This window comes from Balaenoptera musculus, chromosome 15 (genome assembly GCF_009873245.2).
Source record: "Balaenoptera musculus isolate JJ_BM4_2016_0621 chromosome 15, mBalMus1.pri.v3, whole genome shotgun sequence".
Classification (NCBI taxonomy): domain Eukaryota; kingdom Metazoa; phylum Chordata; class Mammalia; order Artiodactyla; family Balaenopteridae; genus Balaenoptera; species Balaenoptera musculus.
In genome coordinates, this window is record NC_045799.1 from 70,860,352 (window position 1) to 70,878,199 (window position 17,848).

The 17,848-nt window shown below is 53.8% G+C and overlaps 1 protein-coding gene across 2 annotated transcripts in view; it reads right to left on the reverse strand.

The window, feature by feature from the left end:
• Positions 1 to 3,628: 3,628 nt before the first annotated feature.
• Positions 3,629 to 17,848, reverse strand: part of GSG1L (GSG1 like) — a 212,168-nt gene continuing 197,948 nt past the window's right edge. For both annotated transcript variants that reach the window (XM_036824315.1, XM_036824314.1), the window contains 2 exons: positions 16,297 to 16,367; positions 3,629 to 4,319 (listed from right to left, as the gene is read on the reverse strand). In XM_036824315.1, coding sequence (XP_036680210.1) covers positions 4,222 to 4,319; positions 16,297 to 16,367 — 169 coding nt within the window. In that variant the 3' untranslated portion in view covers positions 3,629 to 4,221. The remainder of the gene's footprint in view (positions 4,320 to 16,296; positions 16,368 to 17,848) is intronic.

Below are 17,848 nucleotides of genomic sequence, written 5' to 3' on the forward strand. Positions count from 1 at the left end.
GCCCGCCCTCACCCCTGCAGTTTAAATCCGGTCTTTCCGTGGTTCGCCTACACAGCGCTTCCCAGAAGCTGAACTGATATTTTTGTTAGAATTATTAAAGTCATCTCTGTCTCCGCCCTGGAATATCCTTTCTATGAGGATAGAGTCAGTGTCTTTCTGACTCACCGTGGCAGCTCCAGTGCACACTCAGCGCCTGGCACACGGAAGCCCCTCGGCAAATAGTTATCGACGAATGAGGCCCAATGCAGGTCAGCGGTGGTCTCAGGATCTGAACTAACTCTGCAGCCCCAGCTGCTTTCCTCTGTCCCCACTTCCTCCCAAACAAGGAGTCGGCACCTTGGAAGCAGCGGCTCTTCCCAGAGATGAGCCTCCCGGCGAGCCTTGTCCTCAGGCCTGGCTGCCGCGGACGAATGGCCATGAATCAAGTTGACGCTTCCATTACCTGAGGGAGTGTGTGGCCAGGATGGGCCGGCTTTGGCGCTGGCGGCGGGGAGGACGGCTCATCACAGCCACCAGCCGAAGAGGGCAGTCAGCCCAGTGACCTCCAGAGGCCTGGACCTGCCCGTTAGCCCCCGGGCAGGGCAAGGACCATGGCCCCAAGGGCACCTGGGGAGAAAGGGGGTGATGTGAGCAAACAAAAGGGCAGAGCCTCATTTCAGGGCACGGGGCATGTGCAGTCACGGGTCCAGGGCCAGCACGTGCCCACATGAGCGCGTGCTCAGGGCCAGCGGCAGCACACAGGCAAGGGTGGGTTAGCAGCTGTGCACGTACAAATTGCTAACTCAAGCTTATACAATGTCGAGGTTGGCGTGTGCACACAAGCCCAGGGTGTGTGGCTACAGGGAGGCTGGGAGCAGGTGCCCAGGGCAGAACAGGCTGCATAATAACTACTCTGGGCTGTGGGTCAGGCCAACCTATGGGGGTCAAGGTCAACATCCAAGGTCAACAGCCATTCTATCCATGGACAGACGGATGGTCATTCTATCCATGTCTGCTCACTGCAGGGGATGGAGCTGGGAAAGTTGTCTGCCGGGGCGGGAGGAGGCCGCCTTTGCCTCCCCATCCAAGCCTCTGTGTGCTCACTCAGGACCCCTGCTTTCAAACCAGGTGGTCCTTCCTCCTCCCAGGTTCAGACAGACAGTGTGACATTTGTTCCCTGCATGAAGACAACCCTTCCAGTAACTCTCAGTAGGGACTCATTGGGATCATTCACCTGGCCTGCCTGGAAGTGCTTTCTTTAATCTAACCTGCAGCCTTCTTGCTGCAACCTGTGAGACTGGAAGACAGCTACTTCTCCCCGCCGCCCAGCAGGTGCCCGAAAGGACTTGAAGCCTGAGTGGTCCCATGGGCCTCCTCCCTCCTCCCCGTCCCTCTCTGGCCTGAGCAAAGGGTAAGAATGGCCCTCGCTTGAGCCGTCCGCGTACCATAATCACATACCACTTCCACGATTATTTATTTAATATTTTTCTTTAAGCCAACTTTTTTCTTTTAACTTAAATGCCTATTTTGGTTTCATCTTAAGCAATAACGTCTGTGAAATCATGGCACTAATGTGCCCGTTACACATTTTTTTCCTAATACACATTTACATAAACACAACTGTTAAAATAGGTTAGAATTTTTCCCATGTGTCAATGAAAATCATCTCCCGGACCTCTGTGGTCCACTTGTAACTTTGAAAGGATCCTGGGTGAGAATAGAGAGCTCCAAGGGGCCCTGGGCCAGATTTCCCTTTGGACGCGCCCCTGCCCAGCCTCATACTGCTGCTGTACTTTCTTCTCGCCCAGAGGCCAAAGCCTGACCCTCTTGTCCTGACATTCAAAGCCTTTTTATTTGGGTGCCAGTCTGTCTCCCAGACCCAGCTCCCACCCCTCACGGTAGGTCTGCAATATTCACTGGATGAATGAATCACTGACTTAACAGCTGCATGAATGAATGAATGAATAGCACACACCTCCACCTGGGTGTCCCCCAGGCACTGAGACTCAAGACATCTGACCCTGCCCCCGCCTCCCGCAGCCCATAACCTGAGAGTCATCGCTGACTTTCCCCTCCCCTCCCCCCGCCTCGGCCTGTTCTCCCTGCTGACTAGCTCCTGAATCTGCTCTCACTGTCCCATCCCAGGGCCTCCGTGCTGAAGCAGCCCACCCGCTTCTCTCCCTTCAGGTGTGGTGAGGATGAGGAAGGGAGCCATCCTCTCGCATCTGTTCTCTGTCCAGAGCTGCGGGGACCTTCCTGGAATGCACAGCTGGGCGCTTCCCACTCTGCTGAAAGCATCCCCCGCTGCTCCGTCCCAAAGAGGCTTCAGAGTCCCTCTGGCCCCACCGACCTCTGCTGCCAGATTTCTCACCACCTCCGCTGCTCTCCCTTCTCTCCGCACCTGCCATCTAGACTATCTTAAAGTTCCTATCATGTTCCCAACTTTCTTCCCCTCTACATTTTTGCCTGCCCGACATCTAGACAACTTCATGTCTCAGCTTAAATGTCATTTTCCCACAGGAGCCTCCCCTGACCACCACTCCCACCACCCCCAACAAGCAGGTGCTGCCTTTGGGCTCCTGCAGCTTCCCCCCCTCAGTTCCCCTCATTGAGGTAACAGCAAACACCGACAGAGCGTTTGTGTGCCAGGCTCTGTTCTAAATGCTTCGCATACATTCCCTCCTTTAACCCTCAGAATAGTTTTAAGAGGTAGGTGTGCTGGTGAGCCCCATGTGCCCATGGGGTTGAGGCACAGAGAGGTCAGGTAACTTGCCCAAGGTCTCAAGTGGAGGAGCGGGGATCTGAATCCAGGCTGCCTGGTCCCAGAGCACTTCACACACTGTCCTATATGATCATCTGTCTAGTTATGTGTCCTGCCCATCTGTGAGCTCTGTGAGGACAGACGCCCTCTCTGGATGGTTCAGTATCCTGTCTCAGGTGCCTACCACAGTGTTTGGCACATAGTAGGGGCACAATGAATTATATCATTGGATAGATGGATACACAGATGGATGGATGGTTGAATAATGAGGATGGGTGATGCATGAAAGGATGACGGATGGATGTCTGATACAAGGAAGAAAGACCACTGATGGGTGGATAATGGATGAATGGATGGGTGGCTGGCTGGCTGGATAGGTGGATGGATGGATGGAAGATGGATGGAAAATGCATGATGGATGGTTGGATGATGGGTTTATGAAAGAATGAAAAACATTCTCTACCTGAGGGAAAGCTCTAGAAATCCTTCTGGGAAGGGATGAAGCCTCTTGGAGTCAGGAGTCCTGGTTCAAACCCTCATCTGCCGTTTGCTAGCTCTGTGATCTTGGGCAAGTTATGTCATCTCTGTGACCCCAGGTTCCCTTGTCTTCACAATAGGAATGTTTCCCCAGTCACCTAAGCCTTGAGATTCGATGTATGTGTGGCTCTAGACACAGGGTAAAGGGTCCCTGTGGGAGGCAGGGTAGCTTAGCGCCTGGGTTTGAGGGCCTGTCTCTTGTCCAGCCAAATTTCCCACCTGCCCGGCCCCCAGCTCGCCCACCCTCTGGAATCCAAGGCAGCCTGCCAGCCTGGCCCCATCCTGACCCCGCCCCCCAGACCTAGCCTCAGCTCCAGGTTCCCCCCTGTGCCCCACCCGCCCATGCTTCAGTGTCTGGCCCTGACCAGCACACTCAGGGCTGTCTCATCTTCAGGTTCCTTAGGGACCTGATGGGGGGGGGCCATGAGGGGGCAGCCACAGCCCAGAGAGCAACTGGCCTCCACACACGGCAAGGAAACAGATTCAACAAGCATTTATTGAGCCCTTGCTGTGTGCCTGCTGTGTGATCCCCCTGGTGCCAGTGCCACGGCCCCTCCTCCAGGAAGCCCCACCCATTCCCTGCCCCCCCGCAGGGCTCCGCACACAGGGGACCTGCTGAACTTCCCCGCTGGCTCGTGGGTCCCAGGTTTTCAGTGGCCGAGGTCCGTGTCTTTCCCGGCATCCCAGCTGCACCCAGCAGGGCTCTGCAGGTGGCGGTGGCGAGAGTTAAGAGTTGCTGTCCCAGAGTCACGCTGTGCAGCTCTGTGCAGTCCCTCCGGCTGCCCTGGCCCCGTTTCCAGGACCCTGAGACCCAGGCAGCGGCGGGCAGGGCAGGCCACATGTGTCCCACACAGGCCAGGTTTCCAAAGGCGCCAGACCAGTGGTCTTGCAGCAGGGGGCTGGTGCCGATGACGGCCCGAGGCCTGGAGCCAGGTTGGTCGCTGTCACACCCAGTGCCCCAGGACCCAGCACTGGCGGTTCAGCTCCGGCACCTCCTGTGCAGAGCTCCGGGGCCAGGAATCTCCCATGTGTGGCTGGTATCCTGCCGAGAGACGGCGTGGTCAGTGCCAACGGCTGCCTTCCTCCATCCCCACCCCATCTGCCCACCGACCCCCGCCAGCTCCCCACCCAGCCATCTATCAAGCTGCACCCAGCTCTCTACCCACTGTCCCACTCACTGTATCACCATCCGCCCACCCAGCTCTCCACCTCTGCCACGCCCCCATCACCCACCCATCTGCCCACCGGTCCACCAACACCTAGACATCCACCTGCCAGTATCCGCTGCCATCCACTCACCAACCCACCAAGATATCCACCATCCACTCACACACGATCCCCCCACGAGCCCACACAGCCCTAGAACCCACTCAAGCATCTCCCACCTCTCAACACACCATACGCCCACCATTGACTCATCCAGCCTCCCAGCACCCCATAATACTCCCACCAGCCTGGCTTCCCCCACACACATCTACCCATAACCTGAAGCATCCACCCATCCAGCCACCCAGCCACTCTCCAACTCACCTGGTTACTCATCTGCTTCCCAACCTGCCAACACATCCACTAACTCATCAAGTCTCTACCCCTTAACTCACCAACATACCCATCCAACAATCCCACACTGCCCCACCACCAACCCTGCACACCCACCTGCCCTGACATTCACCCACCCAAGCCATCCACCCACCAACTTTCCATCCCCCCCTTCACCTACCCACACCCTCACCTGCCCCCCAGCCACCCACCCCGTCAGGCTTCCCTGGGCTCCGCTGTGTGCTCCTACGTGCTCGAGGAGCTGTGGAAGGGTTAGAAGGAGAACAGTGTAGATGACTCCTGGGCCCCAATTGTACTTGACCTCAGGCCAGCGAGCAAGTACGTGGACGTCCCAAAGCTGGCCCTCAGCAGCTCCCTGGGCCGAGACATGGGGCAGAGACTCTACCGCCTCCCACTACAGCCCTCTGCTATTGACGGCCTGGGAAAGCACAGGGGCTGGGAGGCTCGACTGATCCAACATGCTCACTCTTCTGTTTTTCTTGATTTTCGGAAGCTTGCTCCCCTGCCTTCACCCAAGCACCTCCTTCATGTCTTCCTAACACACCAGACCCATTTCCATCTCCAAGCTGGGACCTGCCTAAAATGCCCTTGTACCTACTGCTGAATTGAACACTCAAAGCCCAGCTCAAGTTTCTCCTCCTACAGGAAGCCCTCTGGACATCCTCTCTCCAGCCTCAGGGGTCTCCCTCTCTTGGAGCATCCACTCCAAGTGATGCTCTGCCAGCACCCCCCCCCCCCCCCACCAGCATTAGACTGTGAGCCCAGGAGAGAAATGGCTCAACCCCTGGAGAACATTCCATGGTGAATCAATGGAGCCAGAAAGATAAGAACAAAGGGGAACACAGGGAGGAGAGACTGCGTGGCATGGTGGGTGGGACTGGCTCAAAGGGCAAGGGGGAAAACTAACAGTGACAGAGTGCTTATAGTCTACACACCCTGCTAGGTTCTGTCCTCGCAAGCCTGAGCCCATTTTACAGATGAGGAAACTGAGACTCAGCCAACATAAGCAGCTGCCTTAGGATTCACAGCTACAAGCCTGCTGGGCTGAACTAATTTCTTCCTGATTCGAAAACTTCAGCATTAAAAGAAATGTGTTCTCTGCTGGTTTGTTTCCCCCTCCGAGCTCTAAAGGATGCTCAGATATACTTCTCATCCTTTAGGGTCAGACATCCTTCACAGCAAGCCCCTTGAGGTGGGAATTCCTGCGGAAGCCAAGCGGCTGCTTGCACTCCTCCAAGGACAGACAGCTCATCACTCTTCCTCCACCCCCAAAGTAGCTCTGACTATTGGGAGATTCTTCCTCATAACAAAGGCTGGAAGGGAACAGGCAAAGATGAGGATGGTTGTACCAATGGTGGGGAGTGTGCACGCGTGATTTTTTTTTCCTTTGGCGTTTCTTCTGTTTTTAATATTCTTTAATGTTGGTGCTTTGCTAACTTTACTATATTTTAAAAAGGGGTGGGATACATTTGCCAAACATTCTGGAATCGTTTGGCCTCAGGAAAAACATTTGTTTTGGCCCCAGTCACTGAAACAGTTGCATTCTTTGGAAGTGCCTGCTGCCAAGATATAGGTGTTGGGATTTTTTTTAAAATCTAAAAGCAAATATTTGGTGCACAGAAAGCCTTGATTGTTTTTCTAAATGAGTGTTTAGAAATGATTGTACCTGCTTACCGTTGCCAACAGGCAGAACCCTGGAGAGTTTGTTGGAACAGAGAGAAAGTGATCATGTGATTTTAAGGAAAAAGAAGGGCCGTGATCCTTATCCTTCTGTGAGTCAAAATCAGGTCAATTCGCTGATGACTGGGGCCCTCCTCCCTTCTCTAGCCTCCCAGGAGGGGCTTGGGGCCCAGAGCCATTTACAGTGAGCGGGCCCTGTCCTCATCATACACCCCACCAACCCACCACGACTCCCCACTCACTTCCCTTCTCCTGGTTCCTTTACTTTGGGGCCAGTCACCAGCCAGGAAAAAAAAAAAAAGCTTATGCTATAAATCAGAGAATCCCACCTCAAAATGTCTACTGGCCCAAGCAAATGACATAACTGGGTGAAGTGGCCAGAAGCAGCCTTTCCTTAGCTTTGGTCAACTGTTGCCGTGGGGAATGTGGGCTCTGATCTCCCAAAATGATCAGAGAAACTGAAAATCGGAATTTTGAAATCAAATCTCCTGGCTTTTGAATGATGACAACTAAGGCTTTTAAAGCATTTAAAACCGTCTGTGGGCCAAACAGCATCTCTCAGGCTGGACTCAGCCCACAGGAGGCCATTTCTGACCTCTGACTACTTCCCGGCTGGCGTCTTTGTCCCATGACTCCAGTCTGTGGCTTCACACATTCTGGTCCCTCGGCCGGGGCACCCTTCCCTGCTGTCCTCTGGCCATTGAGTCTCCCACTCCTCACTTGAATGCGCCCTCCTCTGGGAAGCATTCCATGGGCCTCTGTGCCCACACGGCAAGCTGCACGTCCTTCTCTCCCTGTGCATGTCCCTTTGTGCTGTCGGGGTCTCTCCAACTAACCTGGGGACTCAGTGCCATCAGGGACTGGGTCTGCTTCATCCCGGAGCCCGCAGCCCCCAGCACCTGGCTGGGCACAGAGCACGTCCTGAGCTGACTTTTTATAACAAATGAAGAAACCATGCAGGAGGAGAAGGAGTGATCCCTGAGCTGGAGGCATGTTCTCGGCCCACCTTCCCTGAGATTCTGTACATTTGAGAGTCTCTTTGCTCAGCCTCTCCTCCTTTGGGTACAGACTCAGGGCGGGGAACTGTACTTGGAGTCTGATAGTCAAAGGTTCAAATCCAGGGCTCCACCACTGACAAGCTGAGTGAACCTATTCTTTTTTAAAGCTGTGTGACTTTTGACAAGTAACTTCACCTCTCTGGGCCCACAAATGGATGTTAGTTACAAAGGAGTCAGCAGACCCTGCAGGCCCCCTGCTAGAAGCCTTTCATTATGTGACCTCAGAGAGATGTGAAAATTTTAAAATGCCAGTATAGAGGGGGTTTGGGTTCAACCACCTCGCTTCACAGATGAGGTGGCCAAGGCCCAGAGGTGGGAAGAGATCTATCCAAGGTCTCACTCAGAGGGTTGGCAGCAAGTACTGTGCTTCAAATTCCCTTGGAACCTCCCAGGCTTAGCAGAGTATTCAGCCCATAGGAGATTCTCAGAAGATGTGATTTATCTTCCATTTTTGGTCCAAATATCAAACATGAAGTTTTTTAACATTCAGCCTCTTCCAGTCCTAACATCTCAATCCCTCAGTGGGAAATCACTGTCTCGAACTCTCTCCAAGGCACCAAGATCCCGGGAGATCAGCTCTTAGCTCTGCTGGATTGTGTGAAATCACATCCACTGTTCCAAAATGGATTCATTGGGTTGGAAGGGTCCTTCAAGACCAAGAGCGGCATCACAAATGTGCAGACAGGGAAATGGGGGCGATCACAGGGGAAGTGACTTGTCCAAGGTGCTCCAAAGCCAGTAGAGGAATTAGTGAGGGTGGGCAGGTGGCTGGTATTGCCGTCCTTGACCCCATAGGAGCTCAGCCTATCACAGAAGAGCCATATGGACCCTCTCCACCCGCTGTCCAAGGCACTGAAGAACTCTCTCCAGGACTCATGGGCCCATCCAGAGCCTACTGTCTGGCTGCCCAACCTTGAACTCTTACCTCTAGAAAGACTTGGGATGTGGGGAGAGATGGGGAGATGAATCAAGGTTGGCACTGAGATGTCTGGCTTTGGAGACCCTTCCAGCTAGTGACACCATCATTCCTCTTCCATTGCCGCCCTGACTGCTTCTCCAAGTCAACCGTGCTCTGTAAATCTGCATGCTGAGGGCGCTGCAGACACTCCATCATATTTGGTAATATCTGTTTACTTGTTTCCTCCCGTTTTCCTCTTCTAGGCTGTATGTAACATGAGGACACAGACTAGCTCTGCTTTTATTCGTCGCTGTGTCCTCGGCACCCAGCACAATTCCACACACAGTGCTGAGAGCGTAGATTTGGTGAATGAATACGATGGAGGATTTGGGAAGGATTTGTGTGGGATCCATGTGGAGGGGAAGGTTGGGTTTTCTGGTTTACCTTGGGGATGGGTTGTCCTAGGAGATCGAATGGGGGTCTCATCCCTCTCTTCACTAGAGTCCATCTGCTGGGGACTCCTCCCTGGGCCATAACATTCTCTCCATCCCTTTCCCACACTCGGGATCAGGCTGAGTCCACTGAACCTGCCACGTCTCCCCAGAGCCACTGATTCCTTCATTTCCTCATTTGTTGAGCACCTACTGTGTGTCCGCCTCCATCTGGGTGCTGGGTCTGCGGACAGGAGTCAGATGCAGACCTGTCCTCTGGGTGCTCACAGTCTAGTGAGGGGAAGAGATGACAAGAGCAAACATGCCTCCAGCTCTCACTGTGTCAGGAGCCATTCACTGTGCCTCGTGTTCACTGGCTCATTTAATCCTCAGAAATGGGAGTTAGGTGCCATTACTATGCCCATTTCACAGATGAGGAAACTCAGGCTCAGACAGGTTAAGTGACTTGTCCAGGGTCTTACTGCTGGGATTTGAACCTAGGCAGCCTCACTCCACAGGCTGGACTTGTAACCACTATAAAATTCTCCCTCATCTACTCGAGCACCAGGGAAGGGAAATGCAGAGGTGAACACACCACCTCTGCTAGGGGCTGGAGAGGGGACTGATTACTATTGCTAGACACCTGAGCTAGACTTGTAAAGCACGGTGAAGCTCACAATTCCACTGGTAGGGTTTGTTTTGTTTTGTTTTGTTTTTTGCCAAACGGAGGCAGGGAGCAGGTCATTTCAGGCAGAAGGAACAGGGTGTGAAATAGGTTCTTGGCAGGTAAATGAGGTTTACAGGAGGTGTGAAAAACCTCATGATGTTGGTGGTTGGAGGAAAGCAAGATGGTCTGTGAGGCTGGAAAGCCCAGTACACGGGGCTGGAGGGGTCAGGAGTGGAAGGCTGCAGTTGCAAAGACGCTGGGTGCCAGGTGTAAATGGCCCGGCAGGCCCCTGGGGGTACAGGGTTTATCCTGCACCTGGGGTTTCTGCTGTATCATCAGACTTACCTGAAGCCAATTCCTGGCCTGCCCCAAACCAAGGAATTGGAATCTCCAGGGAAATCTGTATTTTAACAACTGTCCCCAAGTGTTTCTTAGGATCGGGGATGATTGCAGAAACACTGCCTTGGGCAAAAATGGGCATAAAGAACAATGACACAGCTTGAGCTTAGAGTCGCCCAGACTTCTGAGCCAAGAAAAATGACATTGTTGCTCGGAATCCAAGGAACTTCACCTGTAAAATGGAAATAGTCCTCAGAGCAACTACCCCATGAAGACAAAGTGAGCTCAACCATTCACTGGAAAGGTACTGAGGACCAACCCTGTGCTAGGCACTGGGGCTGCCACACAAATGTGGTGACAAGGTCCTGGTCTTCATGACATTTCCATTCCAGTGGGGAGAGAGTTAAGCAAAGGAGGATTCCAAGAGTGATGACTGACTGAAAGAAAGCTGAAGCACGAATGGGATGGCCGGAGAAGGCTTCCCGGGGAAGGTCCAGGAGGGGCCGGCACAGGACCTGACACCCACCAGGGATGCTCTCACAGGAAGGTTTGGGGCTGGGAGGGGGTGGAGAAGACATGATTTTGTGTCTTAGGAAGATGGATGGGAAGAGAATCGGCCCTAGAGGCAGCAGTTTCCATCCAGAAGTTGCTGAAGAGCCCAAACAGGTGACAAAATGCAGACTCCCTCCTGGCAGCAGCCCAGGGCCAAGTGCAGTTCAGAATTTGGTCTGTGGAGTAGCAGAAGCGGCGTCTCTGGAAATGCAGAACCCCAGGCCCCACCCTGATCTCCTCAGCCAGAAACTCTGGGCTGGGACCGGGCAATCTGTGTTTCCGGGAGCCCTCCAGGGGATTCTGACGCTGACATTGGCTCGGCTCTCTCTACCCCAGTGCCAGGGTCTCGGATATCGCCAAGCTGCGTGGCTGTCTGTGTGCCCAGCAAGTTGGCATTGATATTTATTTCAGAAATATCGTCTGTTTCCATTTTAATAAAGGAAGCAGACTCAAGCAGTGCTATATTGGATTTGATTTTGATCTAATAAAAATGCCAAGTTGCTCTGAGCCCAGAAAAGTCTTCCTTGAAATTCCCTCTGCTATTTTGAGGGCAGCAGCGGCAGAGACTCGTCTAGACGGAGCTCCCAGAAGCCACCTCTGTACCTGGCGAGTGACAGCCTCTCACTCAGCCCAGCCTCACGGACACACCTGGCAAAATCAAAAGCTTGTCTCGGGCATTGAACTGGACAGCTGCAATCAGCTGCGAACCCCAGTTGTCCCTAAAAGGAAGATGCAGACACCTGGACCATATGGCAGCACTACCTCCATCAAATGTCACATCTGATGTGCCCCCGAGCTAGCTGGTGGCACTGCAAAGCCCCAAAGGCAGGTTTCAAAGGCAAACTCTTTCCTCAGGAAGAAGAAAAAAAAAAAAAAATGTGGCAGAATCTATATCACAGTAGCCCAAGAAAAAATAGCAACTTTTGGAACAGTTAAGATAACCAAAAGTTCATGTAACTGTTTATGTAAAAGTGGCTTCTCGGGTGGGATATGGTGGGAGAAAATGAGAGGTTTAGAGAGGCAATTCAGCACCTACTGTGTGCCACCCACTGTTTTAGGCTCTCAGGATACGGGCGTGAACAAAACAAAAGACAGCGTGCCTAATCTCATGGAACCCAGTGGAGAAAGGCAACAAAACAAAAACCAGGTATGTAAGTATAATTTCAGAGAGGTACAGATATGATGAAGAAAAGAAAACACAGTGATATGAGGTCGACTGGGGAAGCTGGTGCAGGTCAGGGGAGCTTCTCTGAGGAAGTGGCCTTAAAGAGGAGACAAGGGACTTCCCTGGTGGCGCAGTGGTTGAGAATCCGCCTGCCAATGCAGGGGACGCGGGTTCGAGCCCTGGTCCGGGAAGATCCCACATGCCACAGAGCAACTAAGCCCGTGCGCCACAACTACTGAGCCTGCGCTCTAGAGCCCGCGAGCCACAACTACTGAAGCCCGTGCGCCTAGAGCCCGTGCTCCGCAACAAGAGAAGCCACCACAATGAGAAGCCCGCGCACCACCACGAAGAGTAGCCCCCGCTCGCCACAACTAAAGCCCGTGCACAGCAACAAAGACCCAACACAGCCAAAAATTAATTAATTAATTAAAAAAAAAAAAGAGAAGACAAAGCCAGCCATGCAAAGATTTAGAAGGAGAGCATTTCAGGTGGAGAGAAGAGCATGTGCAAAGATCCTGTGGAGTGAATGAGTTCTGTATGTTCAAGAAAGAGAAAGGCCAGGGTGGCTGGAGCAGAATGAGGGAGGGGAGAGTGGGAAGAAATGAGGTGGAGAGTTTGGGGGCCAGAGCAGGAACGGCCTGGTTCCCAGGATAAGGGGATAGATCTACACGCCAAGCTGAGTTGTACTGCCCGGGGGACCAGAGATCTCAACAAAGTCAATCTGCGTCTCAGAGCCTCAGCCTGTCAATCTACACAATAACAACGATCAACCCTCCTTCCCAGGGCTGTGCCAGCCATTAGATGAGACGGCTGTGAAGTGCTTAGCGGGACCTGCACACAGTAAGTGCTTAATAATGCAGGCTCCCTGGCACTCCTCCTCCCCCGTGCGTCCCGCTGGCAAGTCAGTCCACCAACCAGATCTGAGCAGTTGCTCAGTAGAGAAATATAGCAAAACTTGTCCAGGCCTTTCCAAAACATTTTCTTGGCCAGAATCCCACTAGCAGCTAAGAGGCCGCATTCTGGAGATGGTGTCATTTCCCTAGACGGTCTGATGAGGCTGATCTCCAGCCCATGAACCATGTGAGGACCCAGTCCACACGTGGCTGGGCCCCGCATCCCCAAACGCTGCCTGGGGTCTGGCAGATGGGGTGTGCCCAGCCCACATGCGGGGGCCTCCCCGCTCAGCTCCGACAGCAGATGGGGGTCTATCTCTTCCTCACTGTTGTGACTCTGAGTCCCCAGCGCCTCCGCTGGTCCCCGGGGAAAGACAGTCATCCGGATAACTCGCCTACCTGACGAAAGGCACACCTGGCAGAGGTGCTGGGGACTCTGCGGTTCCTTTCTTCCCCGAGAGGCTGGGACTTGGAAAACCTGTGGGAGCCACAGCCCCTTCCCCACCGGCTTCCATGCTTCTCTTTGAGCCCCAGGGTGTTTGTTAGGACCTCGTGGCTTCCCCATCTCTCCCCACCCCACACAATCTCCCTCGACGGTCTCAGAAGTCCCCCAGCTTCAACTATCTCTGTTCTCAACCCTACACGCCCCTCAAACTCGTCCTCTCCAGGTCCATCAGTGGGTGACATCTGGCCCTTGATTGCTGGCCTGAAAGTTCTGTGCAGATCTTAGGTTCCTGGCCGCCTGCATCCCTCACCTCAAGTCAGACAAGCTGATGCTGTGGGTGCGCCCTCCCTCCCAGTGGAGCAGGCTGCTGACCTCCTACGGCGCCAGAGCTTCCCCCACCCGCCCCAGGAGAATTCATGCACCCCACCCTAGCCCAGCAGCCTTCGAACGACGCCTGAGGAGAGCTACTGTCATGTCTCGGGGGATAACTCAGACCGTGTGCTCTGCACTGGCTCCCCAAGTCACCCAGCAGGGCCTACAGTGAAAACCAGCCTGGAACGTGGCTTCCACCTGCCGTCTGCCTTTCCCTGCTTAGTCTGCCTCCCTGGCACCTATCTGTAGTTTCTGGGATCACCCCAATAAGGTACTTGCTGTTGGATCCTTATCCCAGGATCTGCTTCCAGAGGAGCACAAACAAAGCACTCAGATGACTCTTCCAGCAAAAAATTCTTGAATCCTCCCACTTTTATCTCTGTTGCCACAGGTCAGGCCACCGTCACTCCGGGCGATGAGGGGACGGCATCTAAGCTGGTCTGCTGGCCTCTACTCTTCCTCCCCTCCCATCCTTTTCCCACATTGCAGGTGGATGGAAGGAGGGATGGATAGATGTGGATATAGATAAAGATGATGTAGACACAGATATAGATACAGATATAGATACAGATACAGATAAATAATCTGGGCAAGTCTCTTCTGCGCTCAAAATGCCCCCTGCCCCCTACTGCAGAGCCAGCTCCTTCCCATGGTCCTGCCTCCTGGGCACCCCAGCCCCATCTCCCCCATCCCAATCCCCACCCCCCACCGCCTTCCCTGCTCCAGCCACGTGGCCTCCAGTGCTGGCTGCTTTGGAGACTTGGCACCTGCAGGCCCCTCTGCCTGGAAGGCTCTTTGTTTGGCTGACTCCCTCTATCTCCTTAGGCCCCAGCTCCAGCGGCTCCTCAAAGAGATGGCTCTGAAGAGGCCTCCCCCGATCCCTCTTTATCATCACGTTCCTTAGCACTTGAGATCACCATGTTTGTTTCTGAGTTCACTTCTTTCTTGATTCTCTCTCCCTCTAGACTCCCACCCCACAAGGCAGGACCTTTGCCTGCTCTGGCTCCCGGCTGCATCTCCAGTGCCAGCACGGAGGGTCTGCACAGCTCAGTATTTGCTGAGGGCACGAAAGATGGAATTCTCTGCAGGCTGTTGACCTGGGGAATGCATCTGATGCTTGGGAGGTGAAGTGGATGCCAGGACAAAGGTGAGGGGCTGCGTTGGGGGTGGAGGGCTTCTGCGGCTCCCCCGACGCTGGCTGTCCTCACTTTCCATCCCACGGCTCGCTTTCAGGGCCAGATTTGCTCTCTGGATTCTTTCTTCCATCCTCAGCCCTCAGGGATCTGGCCTTTCCTCCTCCCAGCTCCCTAGCTGCCCCCAAGACAAGCCCCACGACCTCTTTCCACCCAGGGCTTCCTGCCCACTCTGCAGGGGCCTCAGGGGGCTCCGGCCCAAGCAGGGGAGTCAGTGGCACTCTGGAACGTGCCTGGGCTCTCAGCCTGTGTTCCTGAACCCCTCTGGTGGATTCCTGCTCTCTTCTGTTATCCCTGAGGCAGGCACTCCCCAGCCTCCCCCATGCCCTGGCTCCTGACCCCTTCCTCCAGGAAGCCCCCCACCCTGACACCTGCCATGAAACCACAGTCTGTGGGCCCAGCATCCACCCCAGTTCCTCGGGCAGGCAGTTAGCATTCTGGACATCTTCCTGGGCTGGTGTCTCCTACAGGAGCCTCTTCCCTCACCGTGAAGACCAGACCCTCTCCTCCTCTCCAGCTGGGCCTCCTCCCAGGCTCCTTCACCCACCTCCATCTTCTGCTCTCAGCAGAGCCATTTCTCACTCCGTTACTAGGATCCCAGGGGTTGGGGGCAGACAAACCTGAGTTTAAATCTCTGCTGTCTTAGTTCAGATTCCCCAGAAGCAAACCCTGAGATAGGAATTGGAGCAAACGGGTGACACTACAAAGATGCAGGGAAACTTGACAGAGGGGGGACGTGGCCCAGGGGAGGGAAGGCGGCCAACCCAGGCAGCTGCTAGACTTGGTAAACCTGGCTAATCCTGCAAATCACACACCTCGGGGCGATACCACTCAAGGGGCAAGGGAGCTGGGGTATCTATATGCCAGCTTCCCTGGTACTTCCTGCCTTCTGTGGGTGGAGGTGGGGCAAGCCCCCAGGCACAGAGATGCAGATACTGGCAGCTGGGAGGCACCGTAGCTTCCTAAAAGGTCTGAGAGATACAGGCAGGGCACAGACAGCACCTGCTCTAACGGCTCTGCCACTGACTAGCTAAGCTGTGTGACCTTAGGCAAGCTGCTCCACCTCTCTGAGCCCTCATTTCTGCAAAGTGTGGTTAGTAATCCTGGCTGTAGGGGTTGGCGGTCAGCAAGAACAGGAGATCAGGCATAAAAAGCCCTTAGTACAGAGTGGGGTGGGCAGGGAGCACGGGGTGGGCATTCAGCAGGCTCGGATGAGATTCTGCCACTTTAACTCTCGTCTCAGCTCCTTTCTTTTTAGTCCAGAGCAAGGTCTTTCTCTCCTTTGACCTCCCCTTTGCTTTCTGGTCCAGACATTTGTTTTCTGAATAGGAGCCCTAGATTCTGACCCCCACAGTGAGGCATAGGAAGTCAGTGCATTCTGAGCTGCCGCAAGTATCCGCTGCTCAAACAGATCTTGTGAGCTATCACCTCCCTGACTTGGCTAGTTCTGCCCCGGAGCTGTTGTCCCTTCCAGCCAATGGCTAACCCCGGCCTGGATGGAGCTGTGGTTCACCTGCCTGTCTTTAAGGCACCCCCATGTCCCTCTCGCTTTCTTAGCATTCCGACCCCATTGCAAGGGCCATGGCTGCTGTGTGCGGAAGACTTGCTCTGCTAAGACCCCAGCCTCAGTTTCGCCATCTGCAGTGTGTGTCTGGGGGAGAATGCAGGGGGGCAGGGAGAAGTTGGCTCGGCCCATCTCCAGGGTCCTCTCTTCTCAGACGGCTCACGAATCTGCAGCACTGGCTCCTGCAGGTGAGGCCACTTACGGGCAGGGTATCTCTCGTGGCGGCAATCCAAGCGAAGGTCCTCCTCCTCGTTCCCATCCCCCTTCTCTATCCTGGAAAGAAAAGAAGCCAAAAGCCGGTGTAAGAAAAAGCAGGCTGAGCTGGCAGAGACCCGGGACCCGGAAAAGTGCAGCCCCGCCCCTCTGGAGAACATTTTGCAAAGCGACTTGGCACCATCGTCCCACGGGATCCTTCCCACGGCCCTGTGAGATGGGCATCGTTATCTTTCCATTTTATTGATGAAGAAACTGAGGCATTGAAAGGTGATGTGACCAATCAGGTGCCATGCAACTGATAAATTAGAGGCAGACTAGGGATGTAAACCTACGTGCTCTCACAAAAAGATGTTCAATCACGTGCAAACAGCATATGACACGAGAATGTGTACAGTTTGATTTGCTTAAAACTTACACACTAATATGCACAAAACATTACTTGCCAGAACATATACCAAAGGGTTAGTGGTGATTAACCCCAGATAATGAGAATATAGCGGATTAAATCTAGAACCTTCTTTTTGAACTTACCCCTATTTTCTGATTTGGGGGCAAAGGACTTCTATTAGCTGTGTCACTTTCTTTAACTAAATCAAAACATTCCCTAAAGACATTTCTACATGGAAGCAAAGCCCTGGTCTTCTGACCTCTGCCACAGTGCTCTTTCCCACCAACACCTGTGAGAATTTCTCCTCTGGCATCTCAAGATCACTGCAGTTCCAGAGGGAGCTGTCTCTACCGGCCTGGCCGGGGATGCGATGAAAAGCACAGGGCAGAGGAAGGGTCAGAGTGAAAGCAGCTGCAGATTCTCCAACACAGCTCCGGACCTAGACCCTCACCCCCATCCCACCAATGACTGAGCCAGAGAATGGGCAGGGCCATAGTCCCACATGGCACTCATCCACGTGTAACCCAAATACATTCCAGAGCTCCACGAGGTCCAGTCCACATGTGCCTCACCTTTAGACAAACATAACCTAGGCCTCCAAAGTAGAAACAATTCCAACCATTACTGTATGTCCTAAAGAACACTGAAAGCACCCCCAATTCCTTATCTGTGGCCCTGCACCTTGACATCGGTCCTCTATTCCTTGCTCTGCTTTTACTTGCCTTGCAGCTGTCCTAGAACCTCTCTCGTCTCACATCTCACTTTCAGTGCCTCCCCACACTCTCTCCAGTGCCCCCAGCATGGTGTCTTCCCTTTTCCCCACCCTCCTCTTCTTTCCACTGCTCTCCTCTTTTCTCTCACGCAAGGATGTCTCAATTCTTTCCAGAGCAAATGCCCCACCCCTGTTTTCTGACTCTTCCCATCACCTCTTATTCCTAGTTGCAGAGCTGTGTCCAGAAGCTTGGGGCTAGAGGAGACGTGGGGGCAGGCGGTGACTGACAAGCAAGCAATGCCAGAAGTGTCCCCAGTAGAAGGGAAAGAAATACTCCTGCAGTGATAATTTGGGTCTCCTAACATTGTTCATCCACGCATTCAGCAGGGATTTCCTGAGGCCCTGCTCTGTGTAGTTTGTACCAGATGCTGTAGAGGG